Source organism: Musca autumnalis, unplaced genomic scaffold (genome assembly GCF_047663935.1).
Source record: "Musca autumnalis isolate F117 unplaced genomic scaffold, ASM4766393v1 scaffold_3, whole genome shotgun sequence".
NCBI classification, from domain to species: Eukaryota; Metazoa; Arthropoda; class Insecta; order Diptera; family Muscidae; genus Musca; species Musca autumnalis.
In genome coordinates, this window is record NW_027411866.1 from 91,689,286 (window position 1) to 91,715,300 (window position 26,015).

A 26,015-nucleotide genomic window follows, 5' to 3' on the forward strand; every position below is an offset into this window, starting at 1 on the left:
TTAATTAAAAAGGCGCAAATGTTGTGTTGGTTAAAATACAAGTTTAACAACAAACAATGGCTACAATCAAGAATAAGTAACAAAAATCAAAAATATGTTATTATTTAAACAAATCCAGAGACAGATTGATGGGTTTCTCGGTCTCTCTATTCTTTATGTTTTGCTCATTCCTTACACAATTGCGCCGCCTACATACAATTGCGTTTTAAGTGCGCCACCAACAATAGCGTGGCAGACTAACATGTATTTATTAAGGTAGATGCATCAGCAATCAGTTATAACCAGGGTTTCGGAGTCGGAGTCGGAGTCTACGAGTCGGAGTCGAGCAATTTTGCTGGAGTCGGAGTCGGAGTCTGAGTCGAAAAAAATAACTCGACTCCGACTCCGGGCAAAATTTTTTCCACGTTATAGAAATATAACATTCAATTTGGAACAAGAACATTTTTTTTAAATCATCATACATATATTTTAAAAGAAAGTATAAGAAAACATATATTCAAACGGTATGTTATACTAAGTTAAAAGACCATTCACAGGGTATTTACTATCCTCTGAAGTGTAGTCTATTCAACCCTATTTTGTTGATCCAATTGATTCCTTGCAGTTTTGCAAACAAGAGTAAAGTTCTATGACAATGGAATTTAGATTGGACATTTAACCTCTTTCGTCAGAAGTCTTAGTTGTCTTCTCACAAAGGTCTATTGGTATTCTCATCTTCTGTTTTTAATGAGTCATCCTTGTCTTCTATTAAAGACATTATGGTCTCTATGGGAAATCTTACTGAATACCCTGTGACACAAAATGGAAGTCAAGAAAGCACGAATTGAGAGCCCCAAATGATCTCATAGCTGGAATTTCTGAGTTATGACATAATGAATTTTTTCATCGACCCCCATCAATCATTGAGATATTGTTTTATAATGTTTAGATTACATGTTTTCAGTTAAATAGAATGAGGAACCTTTCTCTCGAATATGCTGTCCTTCTAGCTCAGTTCCTTCCACGTTCTTCTTGTTCTTGAACTCAAAAAGTAAAACAAAATGAAATTTTCTACAAAAACGTTTCACCGAAAATTATATTTAGGTTTCCCTTATCCAAGAAATCAATATTGTCACGTTTTCAAAGCCCTTTATCAGTTTTACTCGTTACTTTCTCAAAAAAAAACCGTATGTTTATGTATTTCGGTAAATTTCGCAAAATATATTAACTATATATGAAATTCGGATGGTTACGCCTCTGAATTGGAGCATCATAAATTCGTTGTTGGTCAACGACAGATTCATCTCGCCATAACTCAGAAGTCTGACAAACGGCGAATCTTTCTTCTAGGATTCATTATATACTCAATGAGGGCTTTAGATGCAGACATTCAAATAACCGGATCCGCCCGCCAGCATGCACGACATTCAATTAAATACATAATCATAAAGTTTTCACAAGAAAGGATCGGGTAAAAGTGATAAAGGACAATGAAAACATGACAATATCGATTTCTCGTCCTATGTACATAAAATTTTCCTAGCAACATTTTTGTAGAATATTTTCATGCAAGAAATCTCATCGTGTGCGAATTTTTCAGTTCCAGAAAACATTCATCTGCCTTCGTGCTGGATGGTGTACACAAATATTTCAATAAAATATCCACAACACACCAACGCTTAAAATGCAAGAGCTGAATTTTAGTTTAAGGGGTGGTCCCTACTTATAAATTTAAAATTTTTAAGCCGATCGGAACAATATTGCCTTAGTATGAGCGTTGGATGGGAACAATTTATTTTATTTTGTATGAGGCATATAAACGGTGTTTTTCTCGAAATCGGCCGCAAAAATATATCATAAGTGGTTTATTAGTTTTCAAGCTAGAATTGGCACCGCAAAATGTTTTAATAAAAACAGGGATTCGTAGACGGACTCAGAACTTCGTAATATTATTCTATTTTAGATGAAGAAAAAATCTGCCAAAAAGTTACGTAGTTTTCTCAAAAAAATCATGAAAAATGGCTTTATTGAGCTTTATAATGGTGGTCTCCTTTTAAGGCTAAGCACACTAAAATGTTGGCTTACATCCATTCTGAAACTCGGTGATGAATTGTTTATAATTTTTATTGCATGTAGTCCTTATGATTTGTACTGCCCCTCCATTTTCAGATATTTTGAAAGTTTAAAGATTTTCTTAATCGGAAGAATTCCGTCCAGAATATACTCTTGCAAAAAAAGGAAAACCGACAAAACATTTCTAACTTTGCTTTTTTTCAATGTAATATTCCAATGCATTCCAATGAATGCCCTTTCCAATGAATATATAACGAAAAACTAACGCATTAGCCTATATACGCCAATATATAGGAAAATGATAAAAATTTGTGAACATTTTATTCATTTTTAGTGGTATACGAATTCAGGATTTCACACTCGGAGTCGACCCGGAGTCTGAGTCGGAGTCGTGAAAAAAACTCGTCTGTAGTCGGAGTCGAGCCAAAAATACCTCGACTCCGAAACCCTGGTTATAACAATGTCAAAAAGATTTTGCAAAAATAAATAATTTCGTACATTTTCGTAGCACAACCTCATTCCGAAATTATTGTTCAATGCATTATTCAAATAATTCAACAGATATTCAATACTTTTCATTCATAATTTTGTTTTCTAATTTTCGTTTAAAGATACATATTTATTTTTGGTGTCTACCTTTATGAGTGCTATTGATAAAATATGGTACATTACCGGTTATTTTTCGAAATTATCGATAACAACGATTTTTCCTTCTCGATCGAGTTCCATCATACCAATATTTTTCCGTGTCCACATTTTATTCAGGAGTAAATTCTAGATCGAATCGAATCTCATAATTAGGCCCCTGTTTTTGATGTTGCTGTGGGCTGAAGGTAGAAAGGGCAAGTGTTTCGAAAGTTCGAGGAGGGGGGTCGGATGTTCGGAGGAAGATGGTAGGTAGGAGGTTCAATGGAGGGTCGGAAGTTCGGTGGATGGTGCTCGGAGGAGGGTGGTCGGAAGTTTGGAGGAGGGTGGTCGGAAGTTCAGAGGAGGTAGTGCGGAACCTCCAACCACTCTCCTCCAAACTTCCGAGCCTCCGAGCACCCTCTTCGGAACTTTCGAACAACTTGCCCTTTCTACCTACAGTCCACAGCAACATCAAAAACTGTACTCTATTTCGAACATTTTCGCTCTCACTCTTTTTTTTTGCAAAACTCGTACTCTTCATGCACTCGTACTCGCAAACACTTTTCACTCGCGAGTAAAAACGAGCAAGTCTGAAATATTCTTCGCGAGTGACGAGTAAAAATGGAGTATACTCGATCTATTTTTTGTATTCGCGCGAGTACTCCCGCTCTAATTTCACTCGCGAGTAGAATTCGAGCGAGTATTTCGGAGCTCTGATGACTATATAATTCATTTTCATATTTCAAAAATTTTAAGTTGTTTGAAAAATGTTTAAGTGTACGGAAACAGACTCAATATGTCTTGTTTATTTTTTTTTATTTTTAATCTTTTTTTGTATGCACCGTAATTTAGTTGTTAAGACTTAATTTTAATACTTAGTAATTATGTGTCCTTCGGTAGTTTTAATTAATGCCTTTCGCTTCGTAAGAATTCCGTACTCCTCAGAACAATTTGAAGTTCATAATTTGCTTTCACAATATATAATTTTTTTTTAAACATTTGTATTGTAGAGTATTGCATTCCCCATAAAGGTGCTTTGGTTAGGTGCATAAGATTTCAATTGAGTTTGTGGCGACAATTTCAACGAGAATTACACACATGCTTCATTTTCAAACCAATTATTCACCAATACTCTAACACACATTTCCATTCATGTCATCCACTGCACTTACAACACAGATCTAAAGGCTTTCCGCCACTGCGGTTTCCGTTTGATGGACAAGTTCCTTAATAAATTACTATTTTATCATAGAATTCATTGTTGTGAGCTTGAGGGTTCAACTCCGGAGGAAGCACCTATAGACTCGTTGCATAAATCATTTTGCCGTTGAGTGCTGAGTATACGTAAAAAGTATTCACCAAACACCGAATGATTATAGGCTACCACACGTTTAAGTGCAGCAGTATAAGATTCTAATTCGTCTTTAAAATCTACGTAACCAGGTGGTGGGGGAGGTAGGCCACCTTTTGAGCGAAGTGCCAGTCTAAAGTATGTCTGCAAACGCTTCCCTAAAAATATGAAATCGATGTTGGTTCAAGTAGTTCTTCTTGCAATGGAAAGAAAATACATACACATTAATTGCCGGACCGGGGCATCTCTGTTAGCAATTTGCTTTATTTGCATTCGAATCATGTTTTCCGCTTCCGAGTCCATGGTTGATTGATTTTCTTTTTGTAAATACTTATTGATGGCGGCTTTTATTTGTTCCCAAATATTGTCTATGGCCTCAGATATTTCTCTGCAAAATAACAATAACGTTTTTTTATATTCATGTATGGAATTAGTTTCAATGTTTCTACTTTTCGTTTGTAATACTTTGGAGCAGTATTTCAATTTGTTTAGATAACTCAATTCTATTTTCAGAACGCTGTGATATTATAGGCACAGCTGAACAAATAGCTACTAAGGATGCTCCAACGCAAAGACGCTTAGCACGTTGTCCCAATTTGAGGATACGGTCCTTGTCTGTGGAAAGAATTTCGGGGAAGTCAAAATTCTCCTGCCAGTCCATAAGTTCCATATACGCATTTGACATAGCCTGATCCGGAGCTATCGATGTGCCATTTGATGTTTGTGTGAGATTGCGTTGAAGCCAGTTTTCAGTTGCAGGAAAGCCAACTATAGTGGAGGATTAATGTTTTAAAAAAAGATTTTTATGCATAACATACATACATAAATATTTGCGTAGCATATACCTACATTTATAATATTCCAAATATTCATTAAATTTCTGTTTTTCATACTCCACAGAATTTGCCATGATGGCATTACGGGAGAAATCCAATAGGAAATTTGCCATGTCCAATTTCATAAGAGCCATTGTATCCAAAATGCCTTTGAACATGTCGACAACATCTTCTATTTGTGTAAGTTTCTTAATGTCGTCATCTCTGGCTGGTGCACAAGATTTACCCATGATTTCTATAATGAAATCGGCATATGACTTAAAATCAAGTACACCCTTTTCTGCTTGCTGCCTAATTACTGATTCGTCTAAGATTTCATTGATTTGATCCAATATTAGCTTATTGTTTTGAGTTAATATTTGGGGAAAACATTCCTTAATTTCGCTTAACAGTTGGATAGCATAATCGTAGGTTGGAGGATCTGAGTTCAGTTGTTCGCGTAATAAATCCCAGAAAGCCTTGTGCATACAATCCTTTATACGTTTTTCGAGGCTGTAAAATTAGTATACAAGATTTAATATGTTAAAAATATGAGTATTTTGGTTTTATTAATATGATGCCTTGTAAGAAGAGTTTAAAATTCATACTGTTGCAAAATCTACCAAATACATCAGTTTTCTATATTATGCTTATTTTGCGAGTATCCAACGTTTGTAATGCACAACAGCGACGTTTTGGAATACAATACTTCGCATTAATTTTGTCTGGAAGTCATCCTCTTACTATTAACTTGTTATTGACTGCATTTGCAAAAAAACACATACCTGTTTTCAGGTGGTTCATACGGCTGTAATTTGAACTCTGGATTCAATGCAATTTCATGGGCTAATTCCATGTTTTGTATGTTTTTAACGACATTGGTGACTTCATCGAGAGTCATCACTTTTGGTGGACTGCCATCCATGCTGGGTAGAACGAATCGAGCCAACCTACCCAAGAAAAAAATTGTACAATAAATAAATTTGTATATAAAATTAAATACCTAACTTACTTATCGGAACATTCGCTGTCAGTGCGGGAGCGTAGACTTGATGCTCCTGGTGATGTACCCAAAATATTTTGTGGTGGATTCTCTTCATTTTTATTGGAGCCATTAGAATCCATTCTGAAAGAAACGAGAAAATTCACAAATTACGTCTTGGTCACTACGTTGAAATTTTCTTTATTAACACAACCGCTTGTCGTGTCTTTCAAACAATGACGGTGCACACACAGATACACATTACATTTCCACTATTGATTTGAAAATATATGTATGTAATACTCTCCAATAAAACAAACATATGGTCGATAGAGAGCTTGTCTGGAAATGGAGTAACAACTTGTGTATGAGCTTTCACACCGCCCCTTTCATCCCGTCCCATTTACCTTGAAATTGAATCAGCTGGCATTTTTTTGTTTTGCGTCGTTTGTTTTTATAAGCGTCTTCCAGTCAACAAGTAATTACTTCCTTGAGTAACAGCAATTTATTCAATACTCTGTATTTATTTTCCTTGTTCAACAAAGACCAGTTCAAATGCAGCTTTGACCAAAAATGGAAAAGCAAGTTTTTTTTTAAGAAGTTTAATGCATGCAATGAAACAAATTGCGGCAGTTCTTTGTTTGCGTTCGATTTCCTCAAACAAAGGAAATATCTGAAAAAGAAAGGTTTGTGGATTAGAATCGTTTAAGAAATACAGTTTATTTAATTGAATTAATTGAGCTTTCATGACCTAAGGAGGACAGTTTATAATGATGATATTTTGCGAATTAAAGCTAATTCTTAATGTAAATTATTAATATTGTAGAAATAACTAAAGTATGTAAAAAGGTAAACTCTTAAATAAAGTTACTTTTGTGCAAAAATACAATCGCGTGCAAATGTTCACGTTTTTTTATTATTAACATTTGTTAACCTTAGGATGTTTATTTTTCTTATGTTATTTCGGGTGGAATAGTATGCATATAAAGGTTTTAGAATCGATTTTGGAAAATATTAATATATTTATGTTACCAAATTTGGACACTGTATCGGTAGTATTCACCGACTTTTGTGAAGATGTGCTAATTATGCATCAACGGACTTTTTGAGAAGTAACATGTTTTAGATTCTTTGTCATTTCTGCATCGATATTTTAAAGAGCCTTCTGTGACAATATTTAATAATTCTATATTTACTTAATTAAAAACAACAAAAATTAAATATTTGGATATAATAAATTAAGCTTGAGGGTTGAGCTAATTATATGACTGACACAGTATTCGACTATACTAGCACTTATAGGGTAAGTGTACCAATAGTCGGCACTTTAAGGGTTTGCCGGTTCAATCCTCTAAGCAATTTTTTCCAATTGCAATGAAATAAAGCTTATTTGCATAGAAATTTGTTTACTTGCCGATGACATAAAGAAATGTTGAATTATTTCTTTTAAAACTTGTGAAATTAGCGAATTTGTTAGAGTAGTGCTTTTTTGCTAGTAGTCGGCGTCACATATTCCAGTAGTAGGCACCTTGTATTTTAGTATATGTTTTGTTACAGTAATTTTGAGTTATTTGAATTCAAATACGAAAGATGCCGACTACCGGTACATGCCGGAGTTAGGACACTTACCCCAATTATCCTACGTTTAAGATCTAAAATTGTTTGTAATTGGCTTTGCTTATAAAATTAAATACATACTATTTCTTTTTTTCAGAATGCTATATGTAAACTTTTGTCCCTGACTGCATACTGCGCAGGGCGCACAAATCAGTCTCATGATATGTATGTACATATATTCATATGTATGTATGTACACACAACTAGCACATTACACTTCATATTGTAAACAAATCAAAAAAAAAGTATTAGGAAATTGTTACAAGGACAAATTGTTTGTGAAATTTCAATTACAAAAATAGAAAGAAGCGATAATACAGATGATTCCAATTGTTTCTATAAAATAGTTCATATTTCTTCAAAGTAAACTTAGTTTTTAATGTTTTTTTAATTTAGTTACATGGAAGCAAATATATGTATGTTTGTATATGTTTTATGTAATTTTATGAAATCTACAGGTTGCACTTACCTAATTTGTTAATTTGGCACCTTCAAATTGTTCGTAGCACACTCAATGAATCACAACTTATTACAAATAATTTTACTTTTAACTTTTAATTTCTCTGAGAATCAGAGAACGGTCCACAAGCTTCGAGAAAACAAATTAAATGAAATGTACATCAAACAAAAACATTTGTAGAGTTGCCCACTCTACTTTATTTTAATAAAATATCAGCTGTTAAATAGTAGGGTACACACATTTGGTCTGTTGCAGAACTGCAAGAATATACAGTGACACAGAAAAGTATACATACACCCTAAAAAATGCAGTTTAGGCTAAATCGTTGTCAATGATATGAAGTCGTCTTTATGGGAAATAGTTTTTTTTCTGATGAATAAATTTGTTCTTCAAATATATATATATATATATATATATATATCCCTAATATACATCGAACATAGAAATAAATACATAAAATGTCGTATGGAATTTGACACTAACACTAAAACCCAGTTCAGTCAGCTGGGTATTGCTGCTACCTTTTCTTGTTCTACCATGGGGTGTATGTATACTTTTCTGTGTTGTGAAATTTCTTTAATTGTATTAAATATACGTATTAGATTAAAATAAATTTGTGTAATTATGGTTATTTTGTCACCAAGGAACCACACAGTGCAGTTGTTGCTGTAAAAAACCCAACGATTTAGCCTAAACTGCATTTTTGTAGGGTGTATGTATACTTTTCTGTGTCACTGTATATGTGTGTTCCCATACTTTATTAATGGTAAAAGTAGTAAAAGAGCGAGCTGTTAAAAATGAGATAAACATACAACTTTATTCAAAAAGCACAGGAACGGAAAAATGGAAAATACGTAAAAAACTGGAACAAATGCCAAAGTCGGCCAACCAGCCAATCAGAAGACGGCAACCACAGTTTATACAGTTGGACACTAAGCCCGCCTGGTTGTTATGTTTGTTGTCAAAAACATTATCGTGATTTAAAACACAAAGAAACTTAAATCACAATAATATAAAATCTATTATGTTTGTTGCATGGTACAATAATACAGGTAGCATTATCATGCCAGCTGATGGTAACATAATGTGTCAATTGCATTGAATTTATGTCAAATTTTGACATCTTATGTTACCAACAATTGCCGATGCGGCTACCTGTGTATTTGTACCATGGTTTGTTGTTAACAGAACTCTGAATGACCGACCTTCTATAGGCCTTGACGACAACCTTACCCAGCAAAAAAGTTTGGAAGTAGTGCAATGCAGAACTGTGTTTGAAAAACATGTTGTAAAAGATATGATGCAAAATACAAATAATAAATACATTTTATTTATTCTGGGATATTTCGCAATGGCTTGAATTTTTATTGCATCTTTAGACTGACTAAAAATGCAATCCGAAGAGTGCCTTTAATTCAATCCAAAACACTACATCCAAATCACAGCTTTTGATGTAGTCGTTTGGATTGAATTTAAAGGCACTCTTCGGATTGTGTTTTTAATCAATCCAAAGATGCAGTAAAAATGCAAGCTATTGCGAAATATCCCAGAATAAATAAAATGCATTTATTATTTGTGTAAAACAAGAATACAAAGAACTTTATTATATAAACATATGTAAATTAAAAAAGTTTTCATTAAATTCAATCACAATTGAGTGTACCTCCTCCGTTCTCCATTTAATCCAAGCGCAACTGATTTTGCTTCGTCATCCTAAAGGGTATTTATGTTGCCTTCCCATGACTAGCTCAGCTTTCGGCATGGACTCCGCTCCATTAGAAAATTTCCGTCTCGTAAATTACCACAAAAATGTTCGCAACCTTAGTTTGTATTTTTTTATTTTATAACAAATTCTTCGAAAAATATTCACACTTGTTTCTCTTTTGAAGAAATTATGTCGGCAGCGTCGGGTAGGATTCAACCAACTGTTTTTGTTTCGGGTAGGGATCAACCAACTGTTTTTGTTTTGTAGGGATCTCTAATGGGGTTTCTACACGGTATGTTTTTTACATATTCATGCATATCAACTGTCACTTTTTTTCCCATATGTAATTCCTTCTGCACGGCAAAATTTCATTTTTCATTCGCTTTCTTTATTTATATCGCGTACAAACAAAACAGCTGTTTACCTTTGTTTGTACAGATGAGAATAGAGCGCGTTCTATTCGAAAAATATACATATGTATGCACATAACACTTTTGGTCTGTTCCAGTACTGCACATTTCTACACATTTTTACTATTTTTTTCGATAACATAAAGGAAAAATCGGTTATCGGAGTAAAAATGTGTAGAAATGTGTAGTACTGGAACAGACCATTTGATGCATTGAAATTTCTGTATGGTTCACACCATGTGTACAAAATTCAGATTTGTAAAAAGTGACAGTTGGTATGTACAAATATGTAAAAAACATACCGTGTAGAATACACTTAAAGCAACTGCTTATAAAATGTATCGAACGGAGTGCATTTTTCATAACTCTGTTGGACTACACCGAAATATGTTGTGAAATCATAACTCCAATTGCACAACTTCCAATTTTTTGCTGGGTATATATTTCGAAGAATTTGTTATAAAATAAAAAATACAAACTAAAGTTGCGAACATTTTTGCGGTAATTTACAAGATGGAAGTTATTAATGGAGTGGAGTTGGAGTACATGTCAAATGTTGAACTAGTGATGGGAATGCAACATAGAAAACCTTTAGAATGATGAAGCAAAATCAGATGCGCTTGGATTAATGGAAGTAAGCTCATGGTTTAATAAGAAAGGTTAGCTAAAGCTTTCTGTGAATTCAATTATTTTCTTTCAAATGTTCCTAAAACTTCAAAACAATATACACAATCTGTGTGTGTATGTGTGCTGTTTGAATAATATGCCAAACAATTTTAAAAACAATCGAATTCAATGATTTTTAAAATTGATTTTAGAACATTTGTATGGAAGAAATTTGTCAGCTTTGCAATGAAACAAATATTTTATCATATCCACAACACGATTATGTGGAAAAACTTTGACACTTCATTCATTTTTCTCCTTTTTTATAAAATGCTCAAACATGGTATTGTAAACAAACCCACTTGTTGCTTTCAGAGTTCGAAAATAAACAGTACACTAACATAGTGTACCGCTCCGAGTACAGTATCACTAAAATATTATTAGCGTTAGTGTTCCGGAACACAAACACTAAAAAATATTTTAGTGATACTGTTCCGGAGCACAACGATAAACGTAGTGTACCACATTTTGGTACACTAATAACGTTGGGTACCGCAGTCGGAACACTAAAAATCGTAGTGCTCCGCAGTCGGAACACTAAAAATCGTAGTGCTCCGCAGCCGGAGCACTAAAAATCGTAGTGCTCCGCAGTCGGAACACTAAAAATCGTAGTGTTCCGCAGTCGGAGCACTAAAAAATCGTTGTGTACCACATGTCGGAACACTAAAAAATAACGTAATGATAATGTACCACACACGAGTTTATTATGATTTGCGAGGAAAATTAAATATTTATAATTTTTGATATAAGTACAAATTAAGACATAAATACTCAGATACACCTCTTAAATCCATGTATGTATACATATTAATTAATAACGTTAGGAACTTAAGTAGAAAATATGAAAAACAGTGATTCGGTTGTTGTACAATGGCGCACTACAAATTGTAGTGTCCTGGCTGTGGATACATGAGTTTATTATGATTTGTGAGGTAAATTAAATAGTTTTTAATTTTTTTTTAATAAATACAAATTAAGAAATAAAATCTAATAGAACACGTGAAAAACGCCTGATTTGATTTTTGGACAATGGATCAATAAAAATCGTAGTGTTCGGCTGCGGAGCACTAAAAATCGTAGTGTTCCGACTGCCGGATCACTAAAAATCGTAGTGTTCCGACTGCCGGAGCACTGCGATTTTTAGTGTTCCGACTGCGGAGCACTACGATTTTTAGTGTTCCATTGTGCAAGAACCAAATCAGATGTTTTTCACATTTTCATTCAATTTTTATTTATTAAAAAATATATATAAATATTTAATTTCCTCAGAAATCATAATAAATTCATGTATGGTTCATTACCTTATAGTTTCAAAACGTGGTAAAAAACGATTTTTAGTGCTCCGGCACGACGATCTTTGTGCTTCATTCCACAAAAAAACTAAATATTGTTTTTTCATAATTTTGACCAAATTTCGCAATGTGTTTAAAATATTTAAACATACATGGATGTAACAGTTTATCTTAATTTTTATTTGATCAAATTTAACCAAATATTTAATTTTCCTAAGAAAACATAACACCTTTATTATTTTTTAGTGTTCCAACACTATGATTTTTAGTGATCCGGCAGTCAGAACACTAAAATTTTTAGTGCTCCGCAGTCGGAACACTAAAATTGTTAGTGCTCCGCAGTCGGAGCACTACGATTTTTAGTGCTCCGGCAGTCGGAACACTAAAATTTTTAGTGCTCCGCAGTCGGAACACTACGATTTTTAGTCCTCCGCAGTCGGAGCACTACGATTTTTAGTGCTCCGGCATGCGGTACACTACGTTTATCGTTGTGTTCCGGTACAGTATCACTAAAATATTTTTTAGTGTTTGTGTTCCGGAGCGGTACACTATCGTAGTGTACCTATCCACCTTGGTACGGTACAGAACGGTACGGTACGATACCATAGTGTTTATTTTCGAACACTGGTTGCTTTTGTGTTTACTAGTTTTGACGTTTTAGGCATTCAAGAAAAACAAGGGTTCTATAGATTGTTTTCATTTAAATCTACCTCTTTACTTATACCATGAGTAAGCTCAAATGCATGGTTTAATAAGAAAGGTTAGCTAAAGCTTTCTGTCAGTTCAATTTTTTTCTTTCAACTGTTCCTAAAACGTCAAAACAATATACACAATCTGTGTATGTGTGTGTGCTATTTGAATAATATGCCAAACAATTTTAAAAACAATCGAATTCAATGATTTTTAAAATTGATTTTAGAACATTTGTATGGAAGAAATTTGTCAGCTTTGCATTGAAACAAACATTTTATCATATCCACAACTCGATTATGTGGAAAAACCTTGACACTTCATTCATTGTTCGCGTTTTTTATAAAATGCTCAAAAATGGTATTGTAAACAAACCCACTGGTTGCTTTTGTGTTTACTAATTTTGACGTTTTAGGAATTCAGGAAAAACAAGGGTTCTATAGATTATTTTCATTTAAACCTACCTCTTTACTTATTCCATGCTCAAATGTGATTGTATTTAATGGAAACTTTTTTAATTTGTGTTTATATAAGCTTCGTTCCAGTACTTTTTTAATGATAAAAGTGTCAAAAGAGCAAACTGTCGAAAATGAGGTCCACATACACATTTTTCCAAAATGTACGGGAACGGAAAATTTGCAGAAACGTCAAAAAAACTGGAACAAATGTCGAAAGTCGGCGAATCAACCAATCAGAAGCCGGCAAACATGTTGCACATTTTTGCTCGCCCAAATTTGTCGTGTAAAAAGTTTCTAAAGAGAAAGCTATTCAGCGCCATTTTTGTTCAAAGACAATTGAACATTTTGCAACTTTTTTGGTGTACGGGAACGCATTTCGGTGAGAAATGTGCAAAATGTGTAAAAACGTTTTAGCTTGGAACGAAACTATAATAAAGTTCTTTGTATTCTTGTTTTACACAAATAATAAATGCAGGGTTTTTAACGAAAAATTCAATTTACAACAACTTATTTTGATCATCTGCTCATATGCATCTACCTTGATTATTGAGATATGTTTGAAATCAACAAAATATAAGTGTAAACACCTGGGTATATTTCTTTATTTCATGAAATCCAGTGGATTTCGAAGCATCAGTGTGAACCAGCTATAGGCTTGCCATAGTAATGACGAACGAGCGTACAACCTTTTTTTCAACCAGCTGAATTTAGGTATCTGCTGTATAAATACATTAAAACAATCCGGCAACTTCGCGTGCGGACAAGTTGTCAGCACTGAATCGTCGTCGATCTTTATAAACAGTTTAAATTTTTGATTTTAAGCGTGAAAGTGCATTTATTTTATATTATTTTTCATATTTTTACTTTTTGTCTTGTTGTCAATAGCTGTTAACTCAATGAATACAAAATGAATAATGTCAGTGATAATTGTGCTGTAAAAATTGCAGTGAGAGAAAGGCCTATAAGAGAGTCCTTAATCAATAGTAAGGAACCAAGCGTCGTTGCCTATCACCCAAACTCGAACGTAAGTGGGATGTCTTAGCGAAAAAGATCCAAGCGTAATCACTATTTTTTTGTAGATTTTAATAGTTGATGAGAGACCATTCACTTTCGACTATGTTTTGGGCCCCAAGGTGACACAAACGCAGGTGTTTGAGGATTTAATTAAACCCTTGGTTAAACATTTAAAGCTGGGCTTTAACTGTACTGCGTTGGCATATGGACAAACGGGGACAGGAAAATCGTATACAATGGGCCTAGATACGACGGTAAGTGTAAAGGAATTGTGAACCAACTTGAAATATTCCTAATTTTATTAATAACTTTATTGCGACGCTTACATTTTAGAATTTCCACGGAGATCAAATTGGTGTTGTGCCACGAGTTTTAAAGGAAATATTTTCCGACGAAACAGAAGACAAAAGTAACGCTGAGAATAATGAAGCATTTCCAGCTGTAACAAGAGAGATAACAGCCTCGTTTATAGAAATATACAATGAAAAGGTTTATGATCTATTGGCAGACAATGCTAGTGAGCCCATTATTGCAAAAGGTAAGAACAAATCGCTATTTTGCTTCCCTTCAGTTTTAGTACATATGCGTAACATACCTCCTACTTTGTTCTATCAGGAGATGAACTGTGTTTGTTGTGTTTACTTTTGTTCATGATGGTTTGGCTACCTGCGCTATCTGCATACATACTAATTGTAATATAAGTAGACAACAACGCTGTACTACATATCAATACCACCCTAAACCATAGGGAAAACCATACTGTTTTCGACAAAAGACAATATTTGGGAGTTTTTGGGTGGCAGTATGTATTTTCTTTTTTACTTGGCTGTTAGAAACAAAAATATGCATTTTTGAATTGCCCGAATGTGGAGATGAATACTGAAATCTTTCATTATATTTTTCCTAATATCGACAATTGTATTTTGCCTCCCATTATTGATTTTGGAACAAATTTCGGAACTTCCTTCCTTTAGCTACCTATATCGGATTTGTTTTTTTTAATTTAAAATTGTTTTCTAATTAGCCGTCCTTCGGCCGGGGATTTTGGTCTTTCTTCTATGGTCAGGTGCAAATCTCCCGCACGGGAACAAAATATCTTTAAATTTGAATTTTTTCTCTAAGCAGCAGGGAATTTTCGAAACCTCAGATGGCGAAATCTAGGGAACTATACATTTCCCAGAAGAAACTAATACATCGTTGAAAATTTTGAGATTTTGAGATTTTTCTGAGAACGGTAGCTAAAGGAAAGATAAGCCCTTTTTTCTATGGACAGATGCAAATCTCGGGAACGGAAACACAATTTTGTTTTAATTTGCAATTTATCTCTAAGTAGCCGGCCATTAAACAAGAACATTTTCGGAATTTCAGAGGCCCATATCTCGGGAAGTATACATATTCGCAGAAAGTGTTATGCGTCGTTGGAATCAGGACGAAAGGCACAATCTGCGGGAATTTTCTCATAATTTTCTGCACACGGTCGGTAAAGGAAAGATAAGCCTTGATTTTTATGTACAGCTGTGTTCAAAATAATAGGAGTGCCCATAAACAAAATGGAAAGGTCCAAAAAACATGTTTAAACTTCTCCATTTTCGCCAATTCTGCATTTGTTTAACATTGTTGACATCCCAACTGTTAATTCATTAACAGAAATGTAGCAATATGTTTTAAATTATTTACTGTTTACACCAACATTATAAATCGCCTTAAAATTTTTTGTTCAAAAAAATAGGAGTGTGGAGGAAAAAGGAGAATAAAAATATTTTTATTTGAGTTTAGGACCAGAATTGACAATATTTTAGTTTTTAGTAGTGCATTTAATAGATTTGAAGGCTGTTTGAAAACAAAAAAGGCTTTTGGATGTGGCCACAATCAGGATATTGTCCTTGCAGCTATTTTCCTATAATTTGAGCATTTATTGGGAAATCGATGGATTTTATAAACAAAAACTTTGTTAATTAGAGTTGTTTAACACTCTAGCTGTTACCTCGAACAATACATAATGATTGGTTCCCCATAAATTTGTGTATTTTGATCCTTGAGCCAAGCTTTAGCCAGTTTCCATTAGACTTTTATGTAAGAATTGACCAAAAAAGCGTATCTATAAGGCATTAAATCCTCGACCAAATAATGTTTTAAGGCCCTTAGCATCTTAACTACACGCAGAACAACTATTTTGTTAATATTTGAAAAATTGGATGATTGGCAGATATGAGCCATTTTTCTACACGCTTCGTTAAAAAGCTAATTTTAAGGAAACACTTCTGAAGTTGCCCTGCGAATATTTTCATTAGGTTTTGCATCGTATAAAACACAATTTTCTATGAGAACTAATCTAAATTAAGCGCTTTTGAACGAAAAACGTGAATTTATGTAGAAAAATATAGTACGGTGTAAATCAACCATAGAGTAGTCAAAGCCGGATTATCACAAAATGGTGTAAAACTAATTTCAACCGTTCACGCTTTAAAATATTTTTGGAATAGAAGTGAAATTGATTGTGTATATAAAGGTAACATCCTGAGGACTTCATAATTTCATTTGGTCGAGGAATAAATGACTTATAAATGCGCTGTTTTGGCCGATCCTTTCATAAAAGATTAATGGAAACTGGCCGAAATTTGGTTCATGGTTCAAAATACGCCAATTTATGGGATACCAATCATTATGTTTTGTTTGAGGTAACAGTCGGAGTGTTAAACAACTCTAATCAATAAAGGTTTTGTTTATAAAATCTACTGAATTCCCCAATAAGAGCTTAATTTATTGGAAAAGTCGCCAGAAGGACAATAGCTTGTTTTTGGATATTACCAAAGGACTTTTGTTTTCAAAAAAATTCAAATATATTGTATTTAGTACTATCAACTAAAATATTTTAAGTTTTGGTCGTAAATTCAACTAAAAATAATTTTATTGTCTTTTTTCTTCCACACTCCTATTTTTTTGAACAAAAAATTTTAAGACGATTTATAATGTCGGTGTAAACAGTAAATAATTTAATACAAATTGACACATTTCTGTTAATGAAATAACAGTTGAAATGTTAACAATGTTAACCAAATACACAACAAGCCAAAATGGAAAAGTTTAACCATGTTTTTTTGGACCATTCCCTTTTGTGTGTGGGCACTCCTATTATTTTGAACGCAACTGTATGTAAAGTAGTCACTATTTCCGGCAACTTTTTTTAAAGGATAACATGAGCATAGACGCATTAGAGATACATTTACTAAAAAGTCTTTCGTTTATTTAATTTATTACAAAACCTTTAATGGAATAGATTGGTTGCCTGACTTTCAAAAAGTGATTTGCTTTGCATATTCGCTATGCAATGTATTCTATAATGCCTCTATACATATGAATACATTGTTGGGAGGTGAAATATCGCATAAGTAGTTATAATCTTATATTTATTCTAGGTTATAGGTATACAGGTGGATCACGCAAACCTTTGACTAATATCAATGAATGTCACGCCATATTAACGCAAGGCAACAAAAATCGTCATGTACGTCCAACAAAAATGAATTCACAAAGTTCCCGCTCACATGCCATTTTCACAATACACCTACGTTGCACTTCAAAGAAAGCAAGTGGTGAAGAATCAATAACATCATCCTGCATGAATCTGGTTGATCTGGCTGGTTCTGAAGGAGTAAGACGAACTGGCCACCAAGGTGTAGCCATGTCAGAGGGTGTCAACATAAACCAAGGTCTACTGTCTATAGGAAAAGTTCTGCAAGCAATGACAATGGGTAGTAAGGTTATACCATATCGTGATAGTGTTCTTAGTTCGGTACTACAAGGTAAAAAAAGACAAATTACTTGAATATATGCATATGTATTAATATTAATTTATAATTCCTAGATTCTCTTAATTTGAACTCGTTTTTAACATTGCTGGCATGTATTAGTCCCCATCGTGAGGACTTAAGTGAAACATTATCAACATTAAGGTTTGCGCAAAATGCCAAACAATTAAAAAATACACCTCAAATTAATAGCATCATTGCGGATATAAAGGTAAGGAATATTAAAAGTATATAACTATATTAGACCCCAATCGATGGTATCACAAACGACTCCCTTCATTCTTGCATGGTAAATGTCGGATTTCGCTCCTATAAATCCTGCTTCCATAGCATCAGTTGACTGTCCCAAAGTAACTTTCTCACTTAGTTTTTCTAAATCGGGGATGTCTTCGCTTTTTGTAGTGAGAATGGGCAAAACAATCATTGCTAACAATAAACCAATGGCTCCTTTAGCTTTAAACTCTTTATCGAAATCCTCTCGATTAAAGATTGTGGGATTTGAACCCAATCTGAAAAGTATTTCCCTTAAATAATTACCAATATCTTCTTAAAATTTATACTTGCCTTTGTAAATGATCGCTTACCGATGAATAGTAAATGTCTAACATCTCAAAAAAATAGAGCGCCCGAAATTCTTTAGTGGTGCAGGACATTAATAAATACATTATGTCTATAATGGGTGAAGCATATCTCATGATTTGCCAGTCCAATAAACGAGCATCCACAACTAAGTTATTCTGTATAATTATTCACTGTCAAAATTTGTTTACCTATATAATCAATTGCAATAACAAACCTCATTTTTAAACATTATATTATTTATCCAACAGTCACCATGACATATTACAGAATGAGGCTCACTGCTTTTGGACTCTAGTAAATTAAGCATTAAATCATAAAAAGATCCCCGACTGAAGAAGTCATTTAGTTTTTTCCAATAAACCGGTTCTCGATCTTTATCTAAACAATCCAATGCACTTTTCTTAAGACTCTCAAAGTAATTATTTAGTTGTGGATCGTCCTTTCGTTGCACAAAAATATCTACCATATCTTTGAAGTTTTTCATCTTCTCTGGAGTTTGATCCTTAATCGAAAGTGATGTTGCATGTAACTTGCCATAAATGCGCATTGTAAGCGATACATGATCACGAGTCAATGATTTAAAACGGTCATGCATATAGAAATCTTCTTCTTGTATATCACTCATGCAAATTGCTTCGTGAAGTTCCTCACATACGGCAAAGTAAAATCGTGGATATTCGATAAACATTTCATGGGACTTAAGCCCTTTCGATTTTTGAAAATCATGAAAGAGAGGAAGGATCTAAAGTAAAATAAAACATTAAATTCATGTATAGCTTATCGAAACATTTCTACGCACATGTTCATAGGCCAATGTCTCCCTGTTAAATCCTGGACCAGCAAAGAATTGTTGGCGTCTTTGTAGATTTAGAGGTGGCACCTTTAGTATGAGATTCATGCTATTTTCATTCTTTATGTCACATTGAATTGGAGACACAGTTATGCGGTACACAACACCCATGTAATTGTCACCTTTTTTAGTTGCCAGATTAATGTCATATGTATAGTTATTTATTCCAAATGTTGTATCCAAAAAGTTGTTTAATGCTGCAATAGCCACTGCTGATATTTCATTGCCTTCTTTCTCCACATCCGCCATTTTTCTATAAAAACTAATTGGAAATATTTTACTCTTTTTAGAAAAATGCTAAACTTAAACAAACTCCATACAAAATAAAACCTCTGCAAGCTAATAATATTAATAAAGCTACACCTATGAAGAGAACGCACTCTGTCTTAAACGGAATGCCACCTTTAAAGTCAGCCATTAAAAGCAATACATTTTGCACTCCCAAAAAACAGCGTACCGAAGTAAATCGATGCAATCAAACGGAAATTGCAAGCAGCAAAAGGTAAGTTTGTTTTCAAATAGTTTTCTGCGTACATGTTTCAGCTTTAGATATCTTTTTTTAGACCAAAATTATCCAATGTTGCCATGGATTTGCCAAACATGGCACAGTTGGAATCAACTCACAATCGGGAATCGCTGTTTAGTCGCAGCATCGATTCGAATGGATCGCTACTAAGCTTGAACATATCTACTTCCACAGCTGTTGATGGAGCAGCCAACAACAAAGGAAATAATAAGTGAGACCTATTTAAATGGAAACATTCAAACCATTTGCAATTATTTCTCTTTTAGTTTCAGTCCAATAATTCGCAAATATATGACAGAACTAGAATCTGGCTTAGAAAAGAAATTTATGGATATTTTACAACGTAATTTGAGTGCTTTTATGCCGCCACAAACTCCTGTAGCTAAGTCAATAGCTCAACACCAAACTCCATTGACGCAGAATATGCGGCAGGAAATTAAAAGCTTAATGAAGGAAGTTCTCCGTGACAGTCCAATAAAAGCAAATGCGAAATGCCAGTTGGTATGAATATATCTAATAAAAGTGTGCTTAATTAATCTTGAACACGCAATTATTTTTTTCTCCCTCTCTCAATTTAGTTCAACACAAGTGAAGACTTGTTCAAAGTGCCAGACATACCTCCTCCTAAAACCTCTAGCCCTAATATGGGTAACGATAGGGTGTCTTTCACAGAAACTTTTTTTGCAGGCGCAACAAATTCTGACAAAAATGATTTAAATAAGTCTATAAGGCGTTCAAGGCGCATATCTGAACGTTTCGGTATTGATCATTCCGTCATTGAAAATGAATCATTAAAGCCCAATGATGTATTGAACGAGAGCAATCAAAATAGCATTGCAACTCGCAGAAGCACACGCCGTTCCGTCTTGCAAATGTATGCGGATAAACGCAAGAGTGTACGTCTTGCAACACATAAAGAATCGGATGAAACATCACTGCAATCACCTATACAGACACAAACGCCTAGAAATAAGAAAACTAATAAGAAATCAAAAGACAATAGTTTAATCTCACAAATTTGCGATAGCTCGTTGTCATCATCTAATACAAAGTCAAGACTGAATAAGCATCGGAAAGGCGTTTTGGAACTTCTTAATAAGGGTTCTTTAAAAGAAATACAGATCTTACCAATGATTGGCCAAAAGAAAGCTTTTCAAATAATAACACAAAGGTGCGTATAAAGCGATACTAAAATATGATGATGTTGTTAACTTGTCTCACGCCAAACTACTACTGATTGATGATCAACCTGTGGAATGAAAACCGCAGTTGTTATTGTTAGTTATCTAATCAACCTCAACGTATTATTAATTTTCATTCGAAAGATGACACTTGCGGTATTCTTTTTTCAGGAACGCTTTAATTTTTCCTAACTCCAGACCGCAATTATGGACCGACAATCACGAAATGTTTTTATATTTATTAGAGATGATCATAGAATATTTAGCGGATTACAATATCAATCTTATCGGCGCAAAATTTTAACTGTAGTTATGACAAAGAAGTACCCTGCAATTCTAGATGATTTAATATTTAGAGGATTAAAAACTTTTGTTTCAAAATTTGAAACTTAATTCCTGGTTCACATTGTAAATTGTATCTGAAAGGGAAATTCGCGAACTTTTAATTAATACCAGCCAAATATTAAAATGTATTGGAGAAAGGTTTCTGTCTTTGGTGTTGACATTGAAGCTCATGAAGATTTTAAACACTTTTGTTTTATTTTTTTCCGATCATTGTATTACTTATTTATTTTATTGCATTATAGTAATTGATTTAAAAATGTATTTATTTTCAGAACTCTTCACGGTAAATTCAAATCTTGGAATCAAGTTGAAAAACTACCCCTATGGCGTGGAAATGAATGGAAACGATTTGCTGAGGTACCAATCGCAAAAATCCTTTCTATGAAATTCATAATAAAATCACTTTTTTCTTTTTCAGGCAAATTGTTTGATGTGATACAATGAGAATAAATTAACTGCAATACGATTTTATATTTTTAATTAGTTTTTAAAATATTCTATGTTAAGTGTGATATTATAAGGTTTATTAATTAAATTTATGTTCAAATAAAATACAAAAGATATATTACCAATAACAATGTACTGAGTCAGTTATAAAATTTTACTAATTATATTTCTTGTTAGACATAGCAATTTTAGAAAGGTTAATATCATCTATACTTATAAAAAGAGTTCAGTAATGATGACTCACTGACTCACTGACTGACTGACTGATAATCAACGCCCAGACTAAACGGCTGGAGCTAGAATCTTCAAATTTTGGGTGAGGGTCACTCTTGGTCCGAAGGTGTCAGATAAGGCTGGATTTTTGGAAATTCGAACTAGAACGGTGCGAAAAGTACTAAAAGGTACTAAATATGGTACCCTTAGTATTAGGCAAACGCGAAGAGCTAGAATTCTGAAATTTGGAATGAGGTTCACTGATGGAGAGTTGGAAACGTGTACCAAAGGGTTTTTGGAAATTCGAACTATAAGTGTACGAAAAGTACTAAAAGTTACTAAATTTAGTACTATTTGGTATTACGTGAACGGATAGAGCTAAAATCTTGAAATTTGAAATGAAAATCAGGGTTTACAAGATGAGTTGATATAAGGAGGTGGTTTTGAAAATGTGTACTCATGTGTACGAATAGTACTAAATGGTACTAAATTTGGTACAATTTGAATTTGGGCGAACCGCTAAAGTTGGAATTCTGAAATTTGGAATTACTATTACTGTTGGAGCGTAGATTTGAGATATGGAGGTAGTTTTCGAAATTCGTACATATGGGTACGAAAGGTACTAAATAGTACCAAATAAGGTACAATTTGGATTTGGGGGAACGGATGGAGCTGGAATCCTGAAATTTAGAATTAGGATTACAGTCGGGGTGTAGGATAGAGGTATTTTGGAAATTCGTACTTTTGGGTACGAAAAGTACTAAATGGTACCAAATTTGGTACAATATGAATTTAAGTGATCGGATAGAGCTGGAATAGTGAAATTTGGAATTAAGATTACTATTGGAGTGTGGGATTGGGATACTTTTGGAAATTCATACTTATGGCAACGAAAAGTACTAAATGGTACCAAATTTGGTACAATTTGGATTTGGGTGATCAAATACATTTGGAATCCTGAAATTCGAAATTAAGATTACTTTTGGAGTGTTGGATAGAGGTAGGTATGGAAATTCGGACCTATGGGAACAAAAAGTACTAAATGGTACTAAATTTGGTACAATTTGGATTACGACGATCTGATGCAGCTGTAATTCTGAAATTTGGAATTAAGATTACTGTTGGCGTGTAGGATTGAGGTAGTTGTGGATATTCGTACTCTTGGGTACGAATAGTACTAAATAGTACCAAATTTGGTACAATTTGGATTTGGGTGAACGGATATAGCTGAAATTCCGAGATTTGGAATAAGGAGTACTATTGGAGTGTAGGATTGATAAAGTTTTGGAAATTTTTAGTTATGGGTAGGAAAAGTACTAAATAGTACTAAATTTGGTACAATTTAGATTTCAATGATGGGATACATTTGGAATCGTGAAATTCGGAATTAAAATTGCTGTTGGAGTGTTGATAGAGGTAGGTTTGGAAATTCGTACTTTGGATACGAATAGTACTAAATGGTACCACATTTGGATTTGAGTTATCGGATGTATCTGGAACTTTGAAATTCGGAATTAAGCTTATTGTTTGAACATAGCACTGAGGTAGTTTTAAAAATTTGTGCTTATGCGTACGGAAAGTACTATAAGGTACCAAATCTGGTACAATTTGGATTTGGGTGAACGGATATAGCTGCAGTGTTGAAAGAGGAGGGTTTGGAAATTCGTACTTTGGATACGAAAAGTACTAAATGGTATCAAAATTGGTACAATTTGGATTACAGTGATCGGATGCAGCTGTAATCCTGAAATTTGGAATTAAGATTACTGTTGGCGTGTAGGATTGAGGTAGTTGTAGAAATTCGTACTCATGGGTACGAAAGTACTAAATGGTACCAAATTTGGTACAGTTTGCATTTGGGTGAATGGATATAGCTGGAAACCCGAGATTTGGAATAAGGAGTACTATTGGAGTGTAAGATTGATAAAGTTTTGGAAATTTGGTACAATTTGGATTTCAGTGATAGGATACATTTGGAATCGTGAAATTCGGAATTAAAATTGATGTTGGAGTGTTGATAGAGGTACGTTTAGAAATTCGTACTGTGGATACGAATAGTACTAAATGGTACCAAATTTGGATTTGGGTTATCGGATATATCTGGAATCCTGAAATTCGAAATTAAGTTTATTGTTTGAACATAGCACTGAGGTAGTTTTGAAAATTTATACATATGGGTACGAAAAGTACTAAATGGTACTAAATTTAGTACAATTTGGATTTCGGTGATCTGATGTAGCTGCCATCCTCAAGTTTGGAATTAAAATACCTGTTGAATTGTAGGATTGACAAAATTTTGGAAATTTATTAGTTATGGGTAGGAAAAGTACTAAATAGTACTAAATTTGGTACAATTTGGATTTGAGCGAACGGATAGAGTTGAATCAAGAAATATGGAATTAAGATTACTGTTGGAGTGTAGGATTGAACTATGGAAGTAGTTTTTGAAATTCGTACTTATGAGTACGAAAAGTACTAAATTTGGTACAATTTGGATTTGAGCGAACGGCTAGAGCTGGAATCTTGAAGCTTGGAATTAAGATTACTGTTGGGGTGTAGGATTGAGGAAGTTTTGGAAACTCGTACTTATATGTACGGAAGGTACTAAACGGTACTAAATTTGGTACAACTTGGATTTGAGCGAACGGTTAGAGCTGGAATCTTGAATTTTGGAGTTAATATTACTGTTGGGGTGAGTTTTGGAAATGCGTACATATGCTTACAAAAGTACTACATTTTGTACAATTAGGATTTGGGTGAAATTATAGCGCTCGAATCCTAAAATGTGGAATTAGGTACTCTTAGGGGTACGAAATGGTTCCATGTATGGTACAATTTTGTATTGGATGAACGGATAGATCTAGATTCGTGAGATTTGGAATTAAGATTACTGTTATCATTTGCTTAAAACGTCCGATTTAAGAAATATGTGCCATAAATAGTTGTAAATGGCAAAGGATGTAGTACAATTTGTTATTGTGTGAAGGGAATTTTGAAATAATAGGAGGAGGTTCGTACGAGTATTTATGTATTTACATGTAAAGTACTAAATAGTTCTATAATTGGTTTTGAGGGAACAGATAGAGCTGGAAATGAGGATGGCGGTTGTTGGGTTAGGCCATATTTGCGCTGAGAACATCAATTAAAATATCTCAAAAAATGTGGATTGCTTTTGTGTAGGCGTGACAAAATGTTTCCACCATTCTATATTATATATTGTTTATTTATTTTGCATATTTAACGCATACGAAGTAGCGGGCACTTTGGTAGTATACAAATAAAAGAATAGACAAAGAAATCCTCTCACCTAAATTCTCTCACTCAATGAGAATTGAGCCAGTTTACGAGATACTCAATTTTTAAAATGGCAAGAACTATACATTTTTAAACTATTTTTGATGGCCCCGCAGGAGTTTATTAGTTCTCCTACCGGGCGCGTCCCCACCGGCGGATAGGGGGAGGAGGATGGTCGTACCACTCTGTCCAATACCTATTGCATGGTGGGTCTGGGGCAGAGGGGTGGGATTATCCACCTCTGGAAACCTTGAGTTTCCCGCGGACAAAAAACTGACTATGGGGGTGTTCCCCTAAAACAAAAAACAAATATGGAAGGAAAAAAGGAAGAAAAAGTTACGGTGCAGGGCCTAATAAACCCAGTGCCGGCGGGGACCAGTGATCTGCCTACGAGTCACACCCCGTCGATATCATGCGATCGTGAGCAATCTCCCATAGATGTGGGTGCCTTGGCATCTGTGGTCGAAGGTAATGCTACAAGCACACAACATAGTGTAAAAACGGAGGAGGATAAAGGGGAGCACAGGGGGAGGATTAACTTGACCCAACTATCTGATGATGGTAGCGACCCTGATTCCGAATCCGATAGCTGCGGCAAAACGAACACCACCGTTGTGGAAAATCCCATG

At 34.1% G+C, this 26,015-nt stretch overlaps 3 protein-coding genes across 7 annotated transcripts; 1 reads left to right on the forward strand and 2 right to left on the reverse strand.

The window, feature by feature from the left end:
• Positions 1-3,478: 3,478 nt before the first annotated feature.
• Positions 3,479-6,378, reverse strand: LOC141396958 (T-complex protein 11-like protein 1). Its single transcript, XM_073972705.1, has 7 exons — positions 6,235-6,378; positions 5,858-5,971; positions 5,631-5,795; positions 4,880-5,358; positions 4,480-4,798; positions 4,252-4,418; positions 3,479-4,188 (listed from the first exon to the last, which is right to left on the reverse strand). The coding sequence occupies exons 1-7, from the start codon at positions 6,255-6,257 to the stop codon at positions 3,935-3,937; spliced, it is 1,521 nt and encodes a 506-aa protein (XP_073828806.1). The 5' UTR covers positions 6,258-6,378; the 3' UTR covers positions 3,479-3,934.
• Positions 6,274-22,010, forward strand: nod (no distributive disjunction). Of its 3 annotated transcripts, XM_073972702.1 has the most exons (13): positions 6,374-6,513; positions 7,542-7,609; positions 14,011-14,149; positions 14,205-14,393; positions 14,473-14,677; positions 17,556-17,942; positions 18,005-18,159; positions 19,671-19,882; positions 19,944-20,117; positions 20,173-20,407; positions 20,485-21,077; positions 21,705-21,789; positions 21,851-22,010. In XM_073972702.1, the coding sequence occupies exons 3-13, from the start codon at positions 14,033-14,035 to the stop codon at positions 21,866-21,868; spliced, it is 2,370 nt and encodes a 789-aa protein (XP_073828803.1). In that variant the 5' UTR covers positions 6,374-6,513; positions 7,542-7,609; positions 14,011-14,032; the 3' UTR covers positions 21,869-22,010. The 3 variants fall into 3 exon arrangements, with proteins under 3 accessions (XP_073828804.1, XP_073828803.1, XP_073828805.1); XM_073972703.1 differs by lacking the exon at positions 7,542-7,609 and having other exon boundaries at positions 6,274-6,513; XM_073972704.1 differs by lacking the exons at positions 6,374-6,513; positions 7,542-7,609 and adding an exon at positions 10,661-10,678.
• On the reverse strand, positions 17,958-21,296 carry pkm (Pinkman). Of its 3 annotated transcripts, XM_073972707.1 has the most exons (6): positions 21,243-21,296; positions 21,035-21,155; positions 19,330-19,642; positions 18,745-19,272; positions 18,513-18,685; positions 17,958-18,457 (listed from the first exon to the last, which is right to left on the reverse strand). In XM_073972707.1, exons 3-6 carry the CDS (start codon positions 19,627-19,629, stop codon positions 18,184-18,186), a joined length of 1,275 nt encoding a protein of 424 aa, XP_073828808.1. In that variant the 5' UTR covers positions 19,630-19,642; positions 21,035-21,155; positions 21,243-21,296; the 3' UTR covers positions 17,958-18,183. The 3 variants fall into 3 exon arrangements, with proteins under 3 accessions (XP_073828808.1, XP_073828807.1, XP_073828809.1); XM_073972706.1 differs by lacking the exon at positions 21,243-21,296 and having other exon boundaries at positions 21,035-21,169; XM_073972708.1 differs by lacking the exon at positions 21,243-21,296 and having other exon boundaries at positions 19,330-19,633; positions 21,035-21,150.
• Positions 22,011-26,015: the final 4,005 nt, after the last annotated feature.